Genomic DNA, 18,905 nt, shown 5'->3' with positions numbered 1-18,905 from the left:
GGAGAAGAAACTGAGAATGGATCTAACAGAGAGGAAAGCAGAGCTGCAAGATAAAGCAAATGAGACGGATGATTTAGGACACTGCTTAAGCCCCTTGACACAGCTGTGCCTGAATCAATCATGCACGTTTAGTTATGAGGGCCAAGAAATTTCTGTCTGTTTTCCTTAAGTTAGTCTGAGGTGGGTTTCCATCACTTGAAATCAAAAAAATCCTTAATTCATACATCTAGAATTCTGCCATTAATTTAGATCAAGCTTCCTTTATGGAAAGTTCAGTCTATTTTTCTCCATTTTTGAAAAACTGGGCCATGCCTTATCTCTAGATGCTGACACCTTTTCTATACTCCACAATTTCTCTAGTAGAGACTAATCTGGGTGAGGAATCAGACAACAGATTAAGTGCTCTATGTCACTTAATCTGACTCCTCTCCAGCCTGGGTCTCAATTTTCATTTCTATAAAATGGGAATTAGAAAAGAGGGTCTCTAAAATCTTTTTGTCCTCTAAAGGTCAATGATTTTATGATGTTATATACAAAAGCACTACTCAAATCCCTTCATTAATTTTTAAAATATATTTGTGAGATTGAATTAAGATAATGATGGAGAATAGTCTGCTCTTTTTGCATTACAATACTATAAAATAAATTGCCTTACATGATTTATGGAATTAAATTTCATTATTTAGTTCAATCTCACAGAGATTAAAATACTATAAAAATACTAGTTGGATGGGGAGGAAATGGAAGGATCAATTTTTACAATACAAAATTATATTTCATTAATATAAATGCCTCTAAGATACTGTTAAGAGGGAAAAAAGCAAGTTGTAAAATCGCACCTATATAAAAGAAACGCACATGACATTACATACCCTATATACCATTATTATAAAAATCTTATTCTAAAGAATGTGTTCTTTAAAGGAAGGTTTACTATCCTTGTAACTTTCACTTCATACCACTATTTTTATTTTTCCATTCAATAGCATGTTAAGCGTCAGCTGACAGCAGAGTAGAAGCAGGAGATGAGCAAATATAAGTTAAAAAAAAAAAGAGCATGTTTAGTTTTAAATTGTTTCTAAAATAAGGGCTTCTGAAAATTCGTATTCCTGGTGTGGTAACTACTCTTGATGAAATGACACTTACTTTACTACTTGGTAAACGCTCATCGTCAATATCTTCATCCAAACAGACCAGATCACCCTCCACCACTCTTGATCCATAGGTTGCAAGTCTGTAAGATACTGCCTCATTCCAGATTTTGCTGCTATATGCATGAACATAGAATATGCGCATGGAGTGGGGGAAAGAGAACCACGCCTGGATACAGCCCTCCTCTGTCACGCCAAAGCGATGCAAGGACTCCAACAATGCTCTCTCCCGAACTTTGAATTCAGGCATCAGTGAAAGTGTGCCTTTAGCATCCTCTGAAATAAAGCGAAGATCAGTTAGTCACCTTTACTTAAAGGCCAGTTATTAAGAGCTTTACCACGCTCTCTAAATGAACTGAGCTGTCCTGGGAACCTGAATATGAAGATGATGCTCAGCACCAACTATAAGCCAGAGCTACACTTGAAGAGGTTTTTTGTTTGTTTGTTTGTTTGTTTTTTTTAATTTTTATTTATTTATTTATTTTTATTTTTGGCTGTGTTGGGTCCTCGTTTCTGTGCGAGGGCTTTCTCTAGCTGCGGCAAGCGGGGGCCACTCTTCATCGCTGTGCGCGGGCCTCTCACTATCACGGCCTCTCTTGTTGCGGAGCACAGGCTCCAGACGTGCAGGCTCAGTAGTTGTGGCTCACGGGCCCAGTTGCTCCGCGGCATGTGGGATCTTCCCAGACCAGGGCTCGAACCCGTGTCCCCTGCATTGGCAGGCAGACTCTCAACCACTGCGCCACCAGGGAAGCCCCCTATTTGTTTGTTTTTAATAAAGATCATTAATCATATGGCTCAATCACTTTCCCTGCTTTAAAAAGAGCACAACATTAGTAACTCCAACTTCAGGATGGAGATAAACTAATTTGCAGTTATTTAGAGGACTTTTTTTTTTTTTTTAAAGCATTACATAAACCCCTGAGCTTAGAGATTTTTAAAGAGCTATTATGGATGTTTTACACAGAATTTTTTGAATAAGAAAGGGTTGACATCTGGATCCTTCAAATGTTCTACTAGGTCTTGCTAGTAGGATGCTTTTTAAAATTAGGTTACTGGACTCCATGGCAAAGATGCTTATTCAGGTAGGGCCTTGGATTCAGCATTTTAATAAATGCACCAGGTTTCTTAAGCACACTAAAGTTTAAGAATCACTGCCAAAAGGAAATTATTTTCTCACGACCCTACAATAGATGCAATTTTGAATTTTCCTTAGATTACTCATAACAATTTGAAATGCTCACACAGTTTATAGATTCTGGTGTGGCATAAAAATATTTTTCTCGGGGGCTTCCCTGGTGGCGCAGTGGTTGAGAATCTGCCTGCCAATGCAGGGGACATGGGTTCGAGCCCTGGTCTGGGAAGATCCCACATGCCGCGGAGCGGCTGGGCCCGTGAGCCACAATTACTGAGCCTGCGCGTCTGGAGCCTGTGCTCCGCAGCAAGAGAGGCGGCGATAGTGAGAGGCCCGCGCACCGCAATGAAGAGTGGCCCCCCGCTTGCCGCAACTAGAGAAAGCCCTCGCACAGAAACGAAGACCCAACACAGCCATAAATAAATAAATTAATTAATTAATTTAAAAAAAAAAATATTTTTCTCCTATGAATCATTACATATAGGTAATATGTACGTAATTTAAAACAATGAATGGAGATATTTGAAAACTGATGTCCTTCATTTCAATGCAAGTGAAATTCGATATGCACGTATATGTCGATCATATATTTGAATGAATCTAAAATGCTACGGTTGCCGTTATTGTTTAAATACAAGTAATATTTATTCAGTATTCAGAACGTGCCAGGTACTATTTTAAAAGCATTATATCTATTATCTTATTTAAATCTCATGACAGTCTTTTAGGTACCATTATTAGCTTCAGTTTGCAGATGAAGAAACTAAAAGAATGAAACTAAATGACTTGCACAAGACTATACAGCTGGGAAGTACTAAAGTTGAGAGTTAAACCCACGTAGATTGACTCTAGAACCCACACTTGTAACAACTTTTTTTTTAGTGCTTCTCATTAAGCATTCTATATATATTGGGCTAAAGTTTTCAAAATCAGCAGTCAGGGCTAAACGGCAACTAGATCAAAAACAATGCACAGGGGCTTCCCTGGTGGCGCAGTGGTTGAGAATCCGCCTGCCAATGCAGGGGACACGGGTTAGAGCCATGGTCTGGGAGGATCCCACATGCCGCGGAGCGACTGGGCCCATGAGCCACGACTACTGAGCCTGCGCGTCTGGAGCCTGTGCTCCGCAACAAGAGAGGCCGCGATAGTGAGAGGCCCGCGCGCCGCGATGATGAGTGGCCCCCACTTGCTACAACTAGAGAAAGCCCTCGCACAGAAGCGAAGACCCAACACAACCAAAAATAAATAAATAAATAAATAAATTTAAAAAAAAATATGTACTTAAAAAAAAGAAATTAAAAAAAAAATAAAACAATGCACAAAGTATCAGATACAACAAATGTACTTTTATTTAGTTTATTTTTTCAGTCTTCTCTGATGGTAGTGAATTACACTTCCATCAATACCTAAATCCTTAGAGGATTTAGGCCAAGAAAAACTCAGAAAACATCTTTTCCCTCATCCCTACCCCCAAGCAAGAATTAGAACAGACAAAAATCCCAGAGATCTGGCCAAAAATGAAGTGCCTAGGGCACGTAATAAAAATGTTCAAATATACAATATATTACAGTCTATTTCTTATCATATTTATGTTGTAATGAATGCCCTCCTGCTGACATAACACTTATATTATGTATCTGCATGGCTATGTATGGGGTAAAGAAACTTTTTAAGTACCAGTTTGAAGAAAATATTTCTTTGCTCTATTTACAGGATCATCCAAATCTTCTGGTGTAAGAAATAATTTTACAGCCTTCACCTTTAAAAACCAAACAAGCAAACATATGTTAAATGAAAATGAAAAATTACTTACTTTTTTTAAAAAAGGTACAAATTGTCTGACATCTAACAAATGCTAGACATTTAACAAAGGAACAAGAATAAGCATTTAACATGATATTTTACATGGCAATTTTGTCTTTAAGTGTTCAAAAGTTAAACAATGTTAAATTTAGAATTAACCTCCTGTACAAAGCAATCTGATAACATAGGTTTAAAATATTATGGACTGGAAAAGTGCTCCCCCACCACTTCCACAGTTCTTCTTCTGTCATTCTTTGCCTCTATCATCGAACTATGAACGCAAGTATTAAGTGATGACATAAAACTCAGACTTAGCCAACAAAAATACACAACAAAAATAAGGGAAGGAACAAGCATAGGTGAATGGCAAACCACTAATTTCATTTGTGTTCTCAAGTCTCAGAATTCTTTGGTCTTAAAAATAATTGCCAAAGTCATTTTTAAAAACTGCCAACTTTAATATTCTCTTTTAAAACCTAAATAGATTAAAAGATGCTCCTTAAAAAAAAAAAAAAAAAGGTATCTACTAGTTCCTATATTTTATCACTGTCTCCAGCACAACTTATTTCTAAGTATGTGCCTTAGAGTAGGAAAGGATCTTAAAATAGGTCAAGCAACCTAATCTCCCACTCATTCTTCTGTTAACATTATTCATTCACTCAAACAAATACTATTAAGCATCTGCCATGTGCCAGGCACTGTGGAGATACCAGGGATAGAGTGTTGAGCAAGAGACTTGTGGTCTCTGTTTACTGGAAAAGATTAAATAAGCAATAATTATAAAATGTAATCAAACCTGAGATGGGAAGTCTAGGAGGCTGTGCAGTCACAAGATAAGGGGAATTCACTAATTCTTGGGTAGTGGGATGAGAATTTAAATTGAGACATAAGGAATGTAAAGGTTGGGGAGGGCGTGCTTCAAGCAAAAGGAAAAAAAAAAAAAATCTGCCTTTCCAGCTGTGGGAGCCAGCCTCTAAGACAGGCCCCAGTGGTCTCAAGCACCTGGTGCTCATGCCTGGGCAGTCCTCTCCCACACTCGTCAGGGTTGCTCTGCGTGACCGTGGAATATGGAAGTAGTGAAGGTCTGTCCCTCCCAAGATTAGGCTATGAAAGACACTGAGGTTTCTTTTTTCTTTTTTTATTCAATGAATATTTATTCAGTATGAATGAATGAAGAAGGGAATAAATGCTCTATTTTTAAAGAACTTTTATGAGGCTAAAAACTGTATCCTCTGAAAAGGAATTACTCCCCTCCATTTTACCAAACTGCAACTTTTTTCTCATTTCATTTCTCTGAAGGAATATTCTATTTCCTTTAGCAAAGAGAGCGTGTCAAGATATATATGACCCTATTTTTTTTTAACTTTTTATTTTATGTCAGAGTACAGTTGATTAACAATGTTGTGATAGTTTCAGGTGTACAGCAAAGTGATACAGCTATACATATACATGTATCTATTCTTTTTCAAATTCTTTTCCCATTTAGGTTGTTCCATAATATTGAGCAAAGTTCTCTGTGCTATACAGTAGGTCCTTGTTGGTTATTCATGAGTTTTCTGTTGTGGTCTCCCTCTCTCTCTCTGTTGTGGTCTCTCTCTCTCTCTCTCTCTTTTGTGTTCTTGGACTCCTCTCTCCAGGGGAAGCCATGCCATGAGCACCACTATGGCAAGAAACTCAAGGTTCCTGCCGACAACCATGAGAGTGAGCTTGGATGTAGATCCTCGGTATCCACTCAAGTTTTCAGAGACCACCCAGGCTGATAGATAACTGCAAATGCATGAGAGACCCTGATGCAAACATGCCCAGCTAAGCTGCTCCCAGATTTCTGACCCTCAGAAATAGTGAGATAATAAATGCCTGTGGTTTTAATCCACTAAGTTTTGGGTAATTTGTTTCACAGCAATAATTGATAACCAATAGTCTAGCAAGTTAACAAATAATTAGGAGCATGGAATATGAAGTTTGAAAGAGGTAGCCATTGAAGGGGTAGCCAGCCAGCTTTTGTTTAAATGTAATGATAGCAAGAGGAATTTCCAGTTCTCGGGGTGGGGAGTGGCGGAGGAGGAAGCCCATTTCTTTGGACAACTGTTAGAAAAGTCTTCCTTACACTAGGCTAAAACTTGGCCCCTTGAATTTCTACCATTGTTAAAACCAGACAATTAACAGTCTAATCATATTTTTGAACACTCATCTACTATGAGCCTGGCACTACGCTAGGTGTTTTCACAAAAGTTATCTCATTTACTTCTCATGAATATCTTGTAAAATATGTATTATGTCCATTTTACAGATAAGAAAACCGAGGCTGGGAAAATTAATTAACCTGCCTATAGTGACATATTTGACAATGGGCAGAACTCAAACAGAGCACATGATGCATTCTTCAGATCCCTAACTATTAAATTCTTCTTCCATATGACAAAATTTCAAATACTTTATAATTTAATTTCCTCTTCAGAATTTTCTAGACTGAAAAAACACTGTTCAGTTAATCATTTCTCATCAATACAGTTTCTAGACCCTTTATCATATCAGTTATATCCCACTTGCTAAACTCCCTCTGAAATGTTAAGCCCAGACTGACTGCAGTTTTGCAGATGTGGTCTAAATCACCAGCTGTCAACCTTATTTCCATGTGTAAGATGATGTTCACATGCACAATGCTTCTCACAAGTGCTTTCACTGTTCCTTTCTCTTCCACTCAAGAAAGCATATCAGAACACAAATGAGTAAGCATGACACTATTCTATGAAGAATACTGCATTTGCTCAAATATATAATTTTCACAGTTTTGTAGTTTTTCTCTATTATGTTCACTGCAACCAGTGTGAAAATATATGTGTGTATATATAATATGTAATTATATATATATAATATACATTTAAAAAATATATAATATAATAATTGGGCAAATGTGGCTTACTTGTGACATGCATTTTTAGTTTCGTTTGAAACTAGCCAGATTTCCTTTTTCAAATTTGCTGTTCCTCTTAGTCTCTGCCATTGGGTGAATTCCTATCTTGCATAATATCTGATACCGGATTTCTCGAATTAGGGTGTGAGCTTTCTCAAAATCCTCTATTCAGCTCACTAAGAATTTGATGAGTGCTGGTCAAGTCCCTGTTAGTCTCAAGCAGGTATTAAATACAGGGGCATCACATACAGTTTGCTTTGTTATAATGTGATACCAAGAATATAGTGGCTGCTCAATAAACATGATGTAATGTATGGTATATGTATGTGGCGGTATAGCTGCATTTATATGCTGGGTTAAGACAGCAAGGAGCGGGCTTATGTAGTAAGGACAACTGACAAAACAGCTAAGTCCATACTTTTAAAGAATCCATACCATTTCACTCTTCAGCAAAGCCAATCCAATTTGGTCTGTGTGAACTTTCCTTCCCATCCCAAATCTCTGTGGTCCGTAGTAATTCACAAACCCTTTATTCTATAAATACAAAAAAAATCAATTAATTAAAAGTATATTGTTGGGGCTTCCCTGGTGGCGCAGTGGTTGAGAATCTGCCTGCTAATGCAGGGGACACGGGTTCGAGCCCTGGCCTGGGAAGATCCCACATGCCGCAGAGCGGCTGGGCCCGTGAGCCACGACTGCTGAGCCTGCGCGTCTGGAGCCTGTGCTCCGCAACGAGAGAGGCCCGCGCATCGCGATGAAGAGTGGCCCCCGCTTGCCACAACTGGAGAAAGCCCTCGCACAGAAACGAAGACCCAACACAGCCAAAATCAATCAATCAATCAATCAATCAAAACATACGCATCTGATTCAAGATCCTCATTAAAAAAAAAAAAAAAAAAAAAAAGTATATTGTTATGGACCGCATGCCTGTGAGCCACCAGAAGTCATATGTTGAAATCCTAACCTCCAATCTGATGGTGTTTGGAGGTGGGGATTTGGGGAGGTAATTAGGTCATGAGGATAGAGCCCTCATGAATAGGATTAGTGCCCTTATAGGAAATGGTGGTAGAACTAGCCCACTCTATTTCTGCAGTGTGTGAATACAATAAGAAGACCAGGCAGGAACCCTGATCTTAGGCTTCCAGCCTCCAGAACTATGAGAAGTAATTTTCTCTTGTTTAAAAATCCCCCAGTCTATGGTTCTTTGTTATAGCCCCAAACTAAGATAAATAAATACAATTATTGTGTTGGAATATGTAATCAAGTCTTTCTTGTTGTATTTATTTCAATAAAAGAATCTTGCAATTGGCAATACGCACATGGATACCAAATGGGCTGAGAAACACTATACAGTTAAAATATAGAAAGTAAAAGAACAAATGATTAGAAGTTAGAAAATAAGTGAAAAATCTTTAAAAATATGTCAGCTTTTCATTCACATTACTGAGGAGTTTTCTGGAATGTGGGACTCTTGGTGCTAAACTCATGAAAGTTCTGGGAAAACTGGGATGTACTGGTTACCTAGTACTGGATCTGCACTTTGCCCTGAAGCTCTTTCTGATTTTGAGACTTCTGCTGTCTGGAGATGCTTGAAATACAAAGCAGATTTATTTTCAAACCCAGCAAGTCTTGGCTTCTTTATATATAACGGTTGGTTTTTCGATTATCTCAGTTTCTGAAAGCCTGGGCCAAGGCAATGCATGGCGTAACTTCAGCAGGATTAGCAAATTGTAATTTACCACTGCAACCATTAAAGACATTGGTCAGTGGTTAAACATGTTCTCACAAAGCAAACCCCAGGCCCAGATGGTTTCTTGAAAGACAAAAGAGTTCTCTACACTCACTTTATGGGGGAATATATAGTCATTCAACAATGATTATCAAGCACCAACTCCAGGACTGTTCAATAAAAGATGCTAAGATAATTTGTAATCAGCATGGTACACAAGGAACTGCATCCTGACCTCATGCCACAAAGATCAACTGCAGATAGAATAAGTACTCCCTGCATTAAATCTCACAGTTAAATACTTTTAATTATTTCAAATTTGGAAAAATAACATTAGACAATATCCTACAAACACCAGAAGAGTTTTAAGTACCCCTCCAAATTACTTAGGGTTGGTTATATAACAAAAGGTTTATAACCCTTTAAAACAAAACTCCAAAAACTTCTTATTTTCAGGACTTCTCAACTTCCTTACCCTTATCATGAGAACTAAAGGAAAGTTGGCTAAATCTAAGATTATTCCTAGTGGGGATTTTAAAATGTATATGCATAAATACCAAATGAAAGTCTGGCAATAAATGCTATCAGAGTTCGGAAAACCCCACTCCCTTTTCTAAGGGATATCTTTTTAATAGTTTATCGGGGAAAAAAAAAAAAGAATCTTAGGAACAACCATATAAAGAGTATATAATCAGGGAATGCCTGTATATTTTAAAGATTTTAAAAATCTTTAGTTGGAAGATATTTTCCTGTTAGGCATGACATTGATTAAAACCTGATTTCTGTTTGTTTGTTTTCCTGCTGGAGAGGCATAAAATTGTGTAAAAAGGTCTTTGTGGTCAGAAACTTAGATCTGTGTTTCTCATTGTTAGCTGTAGGGAAGAATCACTTAGGGAGTTTTTTTTTAAATGCTAATGCCTAAGCTGCATCCCCAAATGTTCTTATTTATTTGGTTTGGGAGAAGAGACAGACTGCTGAAATTTTTTAAAAGCACCCCAGGTTGAGAATTATGGGTCTAGATCAGGGGTTGGCAAGCTATTAACTGGCCCACAAGTCAAATCTGGCCCAACACCTGTTTTTGTAAACAAGGTTTTATTAGAACATGGCCATGCTCATTCATTTACATATTGTCCATGGATGCTCCCACACAACAGCAGTAGAGTACCTGCAACAGAGACCATGTGCCTACAAAACCACAAATAGTTATTATCTGGCCCTTTACAGAAAAAAGTTTGCTGAACCCATAGCCTACATGATCAGAATGAAGGCTATGGTTGTATGTGCATATTTAGATGCTTGGCAAATGTCATTGAAAAACTTATGGTAAGTAATTTTTTACTGTAAGACAAAATGTATATGATTTATCATTTGTATACAGTGAAACAAAATTCAAAATTAGATTGAAAAGAAAAATATTCTAAAAAGTAATATAAAAACTATTTGCCAAAGATTTCTGAAAAGAATTACTAGACAAAGTTTCCCCCAAAATTAATCTCTTTGCCTGAAATACTACTCTATATGGCAGATACTTAAAAAAAAAACCAAAAAACTGTCTTTTTATACAGATAATTTTTTACCCCCACACTGAGGAACACTATACAATTTTTTTTTATTACACTAAAGTTGTGTTTTTTCAAAACAAAAATGTGTACTAAGAAGAAAAATAAAAAAATAAGTCAAATGGCCCTAATTATCATTTTTAAAAATAATAATACATGCAATAAAAAGAAAAGGTACAAAAGAAAAAGAAAAATTTCCCTTCTTATCTCAATGTAAAGGGAGGGACTATAAAGATTTTCCTATAATACTCTATTTTAAAGTGCAGTTTTGGGACATCCTTGGTAGTCCAGTAGTTAAGAATCCGCCTTCCAATGCAGGGGACGCGGGTTTGATCCCTGGTTGGGGAACTAAGATCCCACCTGCTGCGGGGCAACTGAGCCCGCTCACCACAACTAGAGAGCCCGCGCACTCTAGAGCCCACGTGCCACAACTAGAGAGAAGCCCACATGCCGCAATGAAAGATCCCACGTATAGCAACTAATAGAGAGAAGCCCACATGCCGCAATGAAAGATCCCGCGTACAGCAACTAAGACCCGACTAAGCCAAAAATAAATTAATTTTTTTAAAAAGTGCAGTTTTCTTACCTTAACATTTTCTACTGCCTCCAAAATTCTCTCTCTCAGGTTTGCAGAATCATTTATTTGATTTTTTAAATTTCTGATGACAATATCAAAGTGATTTCCTTTGAGCTGACCGAGTCTAAGGGAATCATCTACAGACCGAATATTAAACACATTCATTCTTTTCTTTTCAATTTCTTTTTCAATATTTTTCAACCTATAAATGATAAATCATATAGACTCAGTTTAATCTTACATTTAAAAAATTAGTTTAAATGCTTAGACATTAAAAAATTATGTTAAAAATGTTAAAATGTTAAAAATGTCAAAAAATTAGTTTAAATAAAGTTTAAATGACAGTTGGCAGACAACCACTTATATCAGAATACTAAAACAAAAATTGGGGAGACTATTTCAAAAACACATCTTTCATTTATTTCAACAAATGTACACTAAAAACCCTTTATCATAGGACTATATTAAGAGTTATTTTAAGAACTGGAACACATATTCCTAATGCTACTACTCTATCTATGTAGCCTTCTGACTTCTTAGTTCAAGGGATAGAACCTCGTAACTGTTCTCTGCTCTTCCTGTCCTTAGACTTTGCTCCTTTCCTCCTCAGTCTCTCTTTCTCCAGTGTTACCAAAAAACCACTAGTGCCAGAGGATTTTCCTAAAATTCTGCTCTGAACACTTCCTTATTCAAATTTTCAATTTTTCACCAACATCTAAATAATAGATTCCAATTGTCTTAGCCTAACTTTTAAGATCCTGTAAGAACTGATGTAAATTCTTCTTTACATCATATTTTCTGTAGTCCTTACAGGAACTATCTGCTTTATTAGGCAGACTTTTTAGCTTACTGCCCCTCTAAACTATCTTCAGATTTTCTGCATCTGCTAAAATCTTACTGTTAGTTGATGGGTAATTAAAATCCCCTACCCATAAGCCAAATCTAAGTACCTGCTCCTCCTAGAAACTAATAACTTGTTTTGTCTTTGATGGTTAAAAACTAATTTTAATTTTTAACATCTAAATACCTTTTAACATCTAAAGTCATTCTCTCTTACTATACTGCACTTGACCACAAAGACAAAATCATAAACAATTTTTTTTTGTCCCACATATAAGAACTTAGAAACATCTACCAGCAAGTAGTGAATACTTAAACATCTGATGACTAAAGATTAATGTATCAATATTACATCAAGTTAGGCAGAATTCTGGTTCAATGATTCAACTTTCTGAACTTTATCTTGAGGAAAGTATCCACAAGGCACAGATTTAAGGACAATCATATTAATCACAGTAGTATTTACAGTAAAAAATTGGAACAAATTTCTGTCCCAAAACAGAGGAATGTTAAATAAATTAGTCTGTATAATGAACATGACTCTGAAATATTTCATGACATAAATTTTCATTAAGAATACTAATTATTTTTATAAGTAAAATATAAATTACACATACAGTGTGATTTTCACATATGTAAAAAATGGCTTTGTAGCATCTGTATGTAGCATAGTATTTGAAAAAAGACTGGAAGGAAATGGATCAAAATGTTATTGTGGTTATTTCTGAGTAAGAGAATTTTTAGTGACATTTAATTTCTTTTTTATTCTTTTTTCTATTTTCTAAATCTTCTATAATAAACATGTATTTCTTCTAAATACACGTATTATCTTCTAAATAATACATGTACTATCTTCTAAATAAACATGTATTATCTTCTAAATAGAGTTTTGTTTTGTTTTTCAATAGAGTTTTGTTTCTAAATAGAGTTTAGAGTTCTAAATAGAGTTTTGTTTTGTTCAACAACAAAACAAAACTCTATTTAGAAGATAATTACACTATTAATGCCGAATATGTTGCTGAGTAAGCCTGTGATCAATTACTATTGATAGTGAGGTTAATATGCTCCCAGTATTATTCTGAGTTTTTGATGCAATAAGAAAATAAAGTTCTGTCCTTTAAAGTAACATCTTATTACCTCTCTGGTGTCACTTTTCTAACAACCATTGCTTGATAAGTGATGGCTTTCTTGTCTTTAAGTCCTGCATAACTAAAATCCGAAGGAATCACTCCAAGTTTGATAGCTAAAAAACCAACTGCTTCAAACATTTCCAGATTTTCTTTTCGAAGGGTAAAGGCTGAAAAAAAAACAATCCCCGATTACAAAAAAAGCAGCTAACATACATCAATTACATTCTTAGCAGACTGACAGATCATTATAATGAATCAAATCACTAATTTAAATAATGAGTACTTTTTAATCAAAATACAACCAGTAAGATACAAAACCTCATGGACTTCAGCGCTCATTTTTAAAATGCTAGTGGGCTCATTAAAGGCTTACAGAAAAAAAAAAATCCAAATTCCCTGATCTGACGTTCATACTGGCCCCAGTCACATTGGCCCTAATCTACCCTTCCAGTCTCCGCATGTGCCACTCCCATTCATATAACCTATAATCCTAACACAGAGAACTCCTCACGATCCTTGGATGGACTAAAGCCTTCATGTGCTCCCTCCATTTACTATTTGCCATACTTCTATTCATGCTTCAAGACCCAACGGCCACAGCAGTTCTGAACCCCTCAAATTCTTTCCAGGTTCTCAAGGCTGAATGCTCGCAAAGCAGCAATCACGTTTGTCTTATTGACCATTATATCTTCAGCCTAACACATAGTAAGTATTCAAGTATTTATTGAATGAATGAATAAATGAACTTTACAGGAAGTTAATTACTTAAATCTGCATGTCTCCACTAGCTGTCGTTATCTATATTGTGACACTGAACACCGTGTTATAATTTATCTCTTTAAGTTTGTGCACCCCACAGACTGGGAGTCCCAGGCCAGCAAACCAGTACATAAAACCATACTTGCTTCGTGGTAGCTGCTTCAAATGTCTACTAGATGAGAGGGTAGGAGTGAGGTTGCAGAAGAGGTAGGAGGAACAAGCGCAGTAACAACGGCCACCAAAAAAGCCCCCCAACTTGTTGGCCTATATAACCTGCCAACATGACAGTAACAAAATACCTCAATCCTCAGTTCACCATATACATATAAGATGCTTCAAAGTACTTCCCTTTTCCCTCAAATTATGAAAAGGAAATTCAAAGTTTTCTGCAGAATAATTTCTATTTTGTTCACCTCTTGTAAATGTCATCAGCAGCTACATGGGTCTCTCTGAGGAGTGCTCTACGAAAAATGAACATTTAACATACATGTGACTCAGGAAGTAGAAGGATGTGAAATTTACCTATCTAACTATCTATCTCTGAACATATGAAATAGCTAAACAAAAGCTTGTAATATCTACACTTTAGAAATCATGCTGTTTAAAAGAAAGGGAAAGATCTGTATGTTCTTTAGATCTCTATATAAATAACCTTGAAAAACATGAAAAATGCAAGTCTCAAAAATATGAAGAAGGGCTTCCCTGGTGGCGCAGTGGTTGAGAATCTGCCTGCCGATGCAGGGGACACGGGTTCGAGCCCTGGTCTGGGAAGATCCCACATGCCGTGGAGCAACTAGGCCCGTGAGCCACAATTACTGAGCCTCCGCGTCTGGAGCCTGTGCTCCGCAACAAGAGAGGCCGCGACAGTGAGAGGCCCGTGCACCGCGATGAAGAGTGGCCCCCACTCGCCGCAACTAGAGAAAGCCCTCAGACAGAAACGAAGACGCAACACAGTCAAAAATAAAAATTAATTAATTAAAAAAAAAAATATGAAAAAAACATGCATTTATGAAAAAGTTTTTAAAATCAGCAATAATGCTTCAATATTTGTATATATTGTGAAATGATCACTACAAAAATTTTTTCCGTGTGATGAGAACTTTTAAGATCTACTCCTTCAGCAACTTTCAAATATACAACACAGTATTATTAACTGTAGTCACCATGCTGTACATTATATCCCAGGACTTATTTATTTTATCACTGGGAGTTTGTACCTTTTGACTACCTTCATCGATAAATAAAATAGATTATTTTAAATAAATTCATATCTTTTAAAATTCGTTTTAAATTGCTAATAGGTTAAATATAATTACCACATAAACAAGAGCTGTTTGGGGTTCACAATAATTTATAAGAGCTATACTACTCCTGGAACCAAACATTTGAGAATCAATTAGTAATAATGTGAAAAAATATAGTAGTCTTTCAAATATACCAAATCTATGGAATTAGACAGACACCACTAAAATAACTTAAAAGTGTTGCAGCAGCCTGGCTAGGAGGTACAAACTGTGAAAAACAGACCAAAAAAGTGTATTATATAAAGTAAGAAGGCTAGGAGAGCAACACTTAACGTTTTAAAGTACATGTGTTTGATAACTAGAGTTCAATGTGTCAAATCTGTCCCTGACAATCTAGGCGTGTCACTCACAGGTCATTAGGCAAGCTCAGCCATCTAAGAAGGAGCCTCCAAATTGTTTGAGATTATATCAGTTTGTTGCTGATTAGCCTTAGTGTATAGGTATATTTTATCCATGAAGATATAGAATTTAGAAAAGAAATATTTAAGATGATCAAATTCATGGTTTTTAGTATTTGTGTTAATGAATGTCTTATGCACTTGGAATGTTTAAGGTAATGAAACTCAAGTAATTCCAATTAAAAATGTCTAATTGATTTAAACTTGTCTTTTTTACATTGAAATCTCATTAAGTTAGTAAATAATATTGGTGCATATAAGAAAATGTAAACATCACCAAATTTATGTTTAATTTATAAGATTTATAACATTTTCTTAATTACTTGGAATAGATGAAGTATTGAAAAAGAAAATCAACTATGCTAAATTTTAAAATTCAATTTTAGAGACTTCCACTTCTAGCACCATGTTGGAATAATTGGTACCAGCCTTGAACTCCCACTGTAAACAAATAGAAAACTAGACAAAACATATGAAACACCTGTCTTTGGACCCCGGACTAAAGGCATCACAGAACTGTGATCCAAAAGGAAAAGCAAAACAAACGAGGTGAGTCTTAAAATACCATGGTTTTCTAACTAGAGGTACTTTCTGGGCCAGGGAGGAGGAATCCAAGTAGAGCACAGTGGTCTTGCTGAGGCTGGAGTTCAAGAAGGCCCAGTGGGCTGGAATTCATAGGGCAGAGTAAGAGAACATGTTCCAGAAATCTGCATAGGTGATCCCTTGAGTTCCTTGCTGATTAGTAATCTGCATGCCTAGAATTAAATGTTACATATCATTTATCTAGTGTTGTATAACAAGTTGCCCCAAACCCTACTGGCTTACACTGTTCACTTATCTCTCAGAACTTCTCTGGATCAGGAATTCAAGAGCACCGTGGTTTGGTGGTTCTAGCTCAGGCTCTCTCAGGAGGTTGCAGCACAATGTGGCTAGGGCTGCAGTTATTCAAAACTCCTGATAGGAGTTGGAGGATCCATTTCCAAGGGGATCGCTCACTCACATGGCTGGCAAGTTGGTACTGGCTATTGGCAGAAGGCCTCAGTTCCTCTCCAAAGAGCTGCTTTAATATCCTTAAAGTCAGGTAGCTAGCTTACCCCAGAGTGAGCAATCCAAGAACTGTGTGCAAAAAGTGCAATACCTTTTATGACCTAGCCTTAAACATCACACACCATCACTTCTGTCATGTTCCATTCATCACACCAGCCACCGAGAGTCTTCTCAGATGCTGAGAATCTATCTTCTGGCTCTAATACTTTATGTCCCACCCCCATTCAAAATATACTCGTTCTTTCCCAATGCTCCAAAGACTCATCCCATTAAAACATCAGCTCAAATTCTAGTAGTTTTCATCTCTATCAGGTCCAGTGTGGATAGGTTCCTTAAATACATAGTAGAGCTATATGACAGCACTAGCGTAAAGCCTACTCTAGACCTCCGTTAATAAAATTCAAGATGAAGCCTCAGATGGATCTGCAAACTACTTCCTACCTGCTAGAGCATGTTCAACACTCTCTAAAACAAGACAGCAAAATCCAGACACTCAACAAGATAACACAATGTTCAAACTCCAAAAAATAGTACTGGACATGCAAAGAAGCAGGAAAATATGACCCATGAACCAAATAAAAGTCAGTCAATAGAAACAGACCCAGAAACAACAGAGCTGAAATTAGCAGACAAATATTTTTAAAGACCCATTAAAAATAGGCTCAAACTGCACTCTAGAGCCCGTGAGCCACAACTACTGAGCCCACGTGCCACAACTACTGAAGCCCACGTGCCTAGAGCCTGTGCTCCGCAACGAGAGAAGCCACCGCAATGAGAAGCCCACGCACTGCAAGGAAGAGTAGCCCCCGCTCGCAGCAACTAGAGAAAGCCCGTGCGCAGCAACAAAGATGCAACGTAGCCAAAAATAAATTAAAAAAAAAAATTAGGCTCAAAGATCATAGGAAAACATGAACATAACAAGAAATTGAGGACCTAAGAAAGAACCAAATAAAACTTCTAGAGCTGAGAAATGCAATACCTAAAATGAAAATGTCATTGGACGCTTAAATTTTTCATACAATTCCTTCTTCAAAAAAGTGTCTAAGAAAACAGTATAGCACTACCTCAAAAAATTAAACATAGAATTACCTTATGATCCAGCAATTTCATTTTTGGGTATATACCCAAAAGAACTGAAAACAGGAACTTAAACCAATATAGCCATGTTCATAGCCGCATTATTCACAATAGCCAAAAGATGGAAGCAACTGTGTCCACCGGCAGATGAATGGACAAACAAAATAACAAGATGTATATATACATACAACAGAATACTATTCAGCCTTAAAAAGTAAAGAAATTCTAACACACACACACAACACAGGTAAACCTTACAAACCATAAGCTAAGTGAAATAAGCCAATCACAAAAGGACAAATGTTGTATGATTCCACTTATATGAGGTACCTAGAGTAGTCAAATTCAGAGACAGAAAGCAGAATGATGGTGGTCAGCGGCTAGGGGAGAAGGGAATAGAGAGTTATTGTCTAACAGACATAGAGTTTCAGTCTGAGGGGATGAAAAGAGTCTGGAGATGGATGGCAGTTATAGTTGTACAACAATGTGAAAGCACTTAATGCCATTAAACTGTACACTTAAACATGGTTAAAATGGTAAAGTTTATGTTATGTATATCTTATAACAATTAAAAATAAAAACAAAAGTTTTTTTTAAGTTTTCTATTTTTTAGGTAGGTCTACTTATTAAGGAATTTTTTCATATGAACTATTTTTGTTCTTACAAAAGGCTGGCCTAAGCAAAATCTGGGATAGGCAAAGTTTATCTTTGTCTTTTTCTTTGTTCTTGTACTTATAGGTATCCCAGTATCTTCATACTATCCTCTGGTGAACCATCAATTCCTCCCTTGAACATGTCTCTCCAATTATTCATAGTTTTTGTAAAACGAATTTAAACTAATATATAAAAGTTTCCACAATTTTTTGGTTCATTAATTCAAATACTGTTAGAATTTCAAGTAGTACAAAATCTATACCTGCTTAAATCACTGATCAGCAATTCTCTCCCGTGTAAAACTAGTTTTGTTTTTCCTTCAAAATAGATTTATTGTTAACATTTATTGCATGCCTCATGTGTCAACTCCTATACTAGCAGCTTTTTCATGGAAAAGGTAAGTCACACAACTGGACAAATTTCAAAGACAGAAGACATCGACATTTGAAAAACGATTACATACTAAACATTTGCATTCATTATTTCATCTAATCCTTGGAGTATCATTGTGAATTAGGCTTTACTACTACCCCATTTTTAAAGTACAACCAAAAGTTATGAATTGTTAAGTAACTTGCCCATGGTATTATTCTTTCCAGTTTTACATTTATGGAAACTAAGTCCTAAAGATATTAAGAAGTTCATAAATCTTTTTATGAACTAAAGTCATAATGTAAAATAAAACCCACATAGCTCCAAGGTCCAAACTCTTTTCACTTACATCACAGAGTTCCCTACATAGTACAACCTTGTTTCTGTGCCACACACATTTGTGCAAATCTGAGTTGCTGTTTTTATTTTAAATGCTGTGCTGTTTACTTATAAAACAGG

The 18,905-nt window shown here is 36.4% G+C and overlaps 1 protein-coding gene across 3 annotated transcripts in view; it reads right to left on the bottom strand.

The window, feature by feature from the left end:
• The window catches only part of PUS7L (pseudouridine synthase 7 like), a 51,743-nt gene that overhangs the window by 28,271 nt on the left and 4,567 nt on the right, over positions 1-18,905 (bottom strand). For all 3 annotated transcript variants that reach the window (XR_009009684.1, XR_009009685.1, XM_007168334.2), the window contains exons 4-8: positions 12,843-13,002; positions 10,875-11,067; positions 7,436-7,534; positions 3,961-4,042; positions 1,147-1,427 (exon numbers count right to left, since the gene is read on the bottom strand). Coding sequence is in view for 1 of the 3 variants with exons in the window: in XM_007168334.2 (XP_007168396.2) it covers positions 1,147-1,427; positions 3,961-4,042; positions 7,436-7,534; positions 10,875-11,067; positions 12,843-13,002 (815 nt within the window). In the remaining 2 variants the exon portion in view is untranslated. The remainder of the gene's footprint in view (positions 1-1,146; positions 1,428-3,960; positions 4,043-7,435; positions 7,535-10,874; positions 11,068-12,842; positions 13,003-18,905) is intronic.

Source organism: Balaenoptera acutorostrata, chromosome 11, assembly GCF_949987535.1.
Source record: "Balaenoptera acutorostrata chromosome 11, mBalAcu1.1, whole genome shotgun sequence".
NCBI lineage: Eukaryota > Metazoa > Chordata > Mammalia > Artiodactyla > Balaenopteridae > Balaenoptera > Balaenoptera acutorostrata.
Note: the sequence above shows the minus strand (reverse complement) of the source record. Positions and strands in the feature narration are given on the sequence as shown.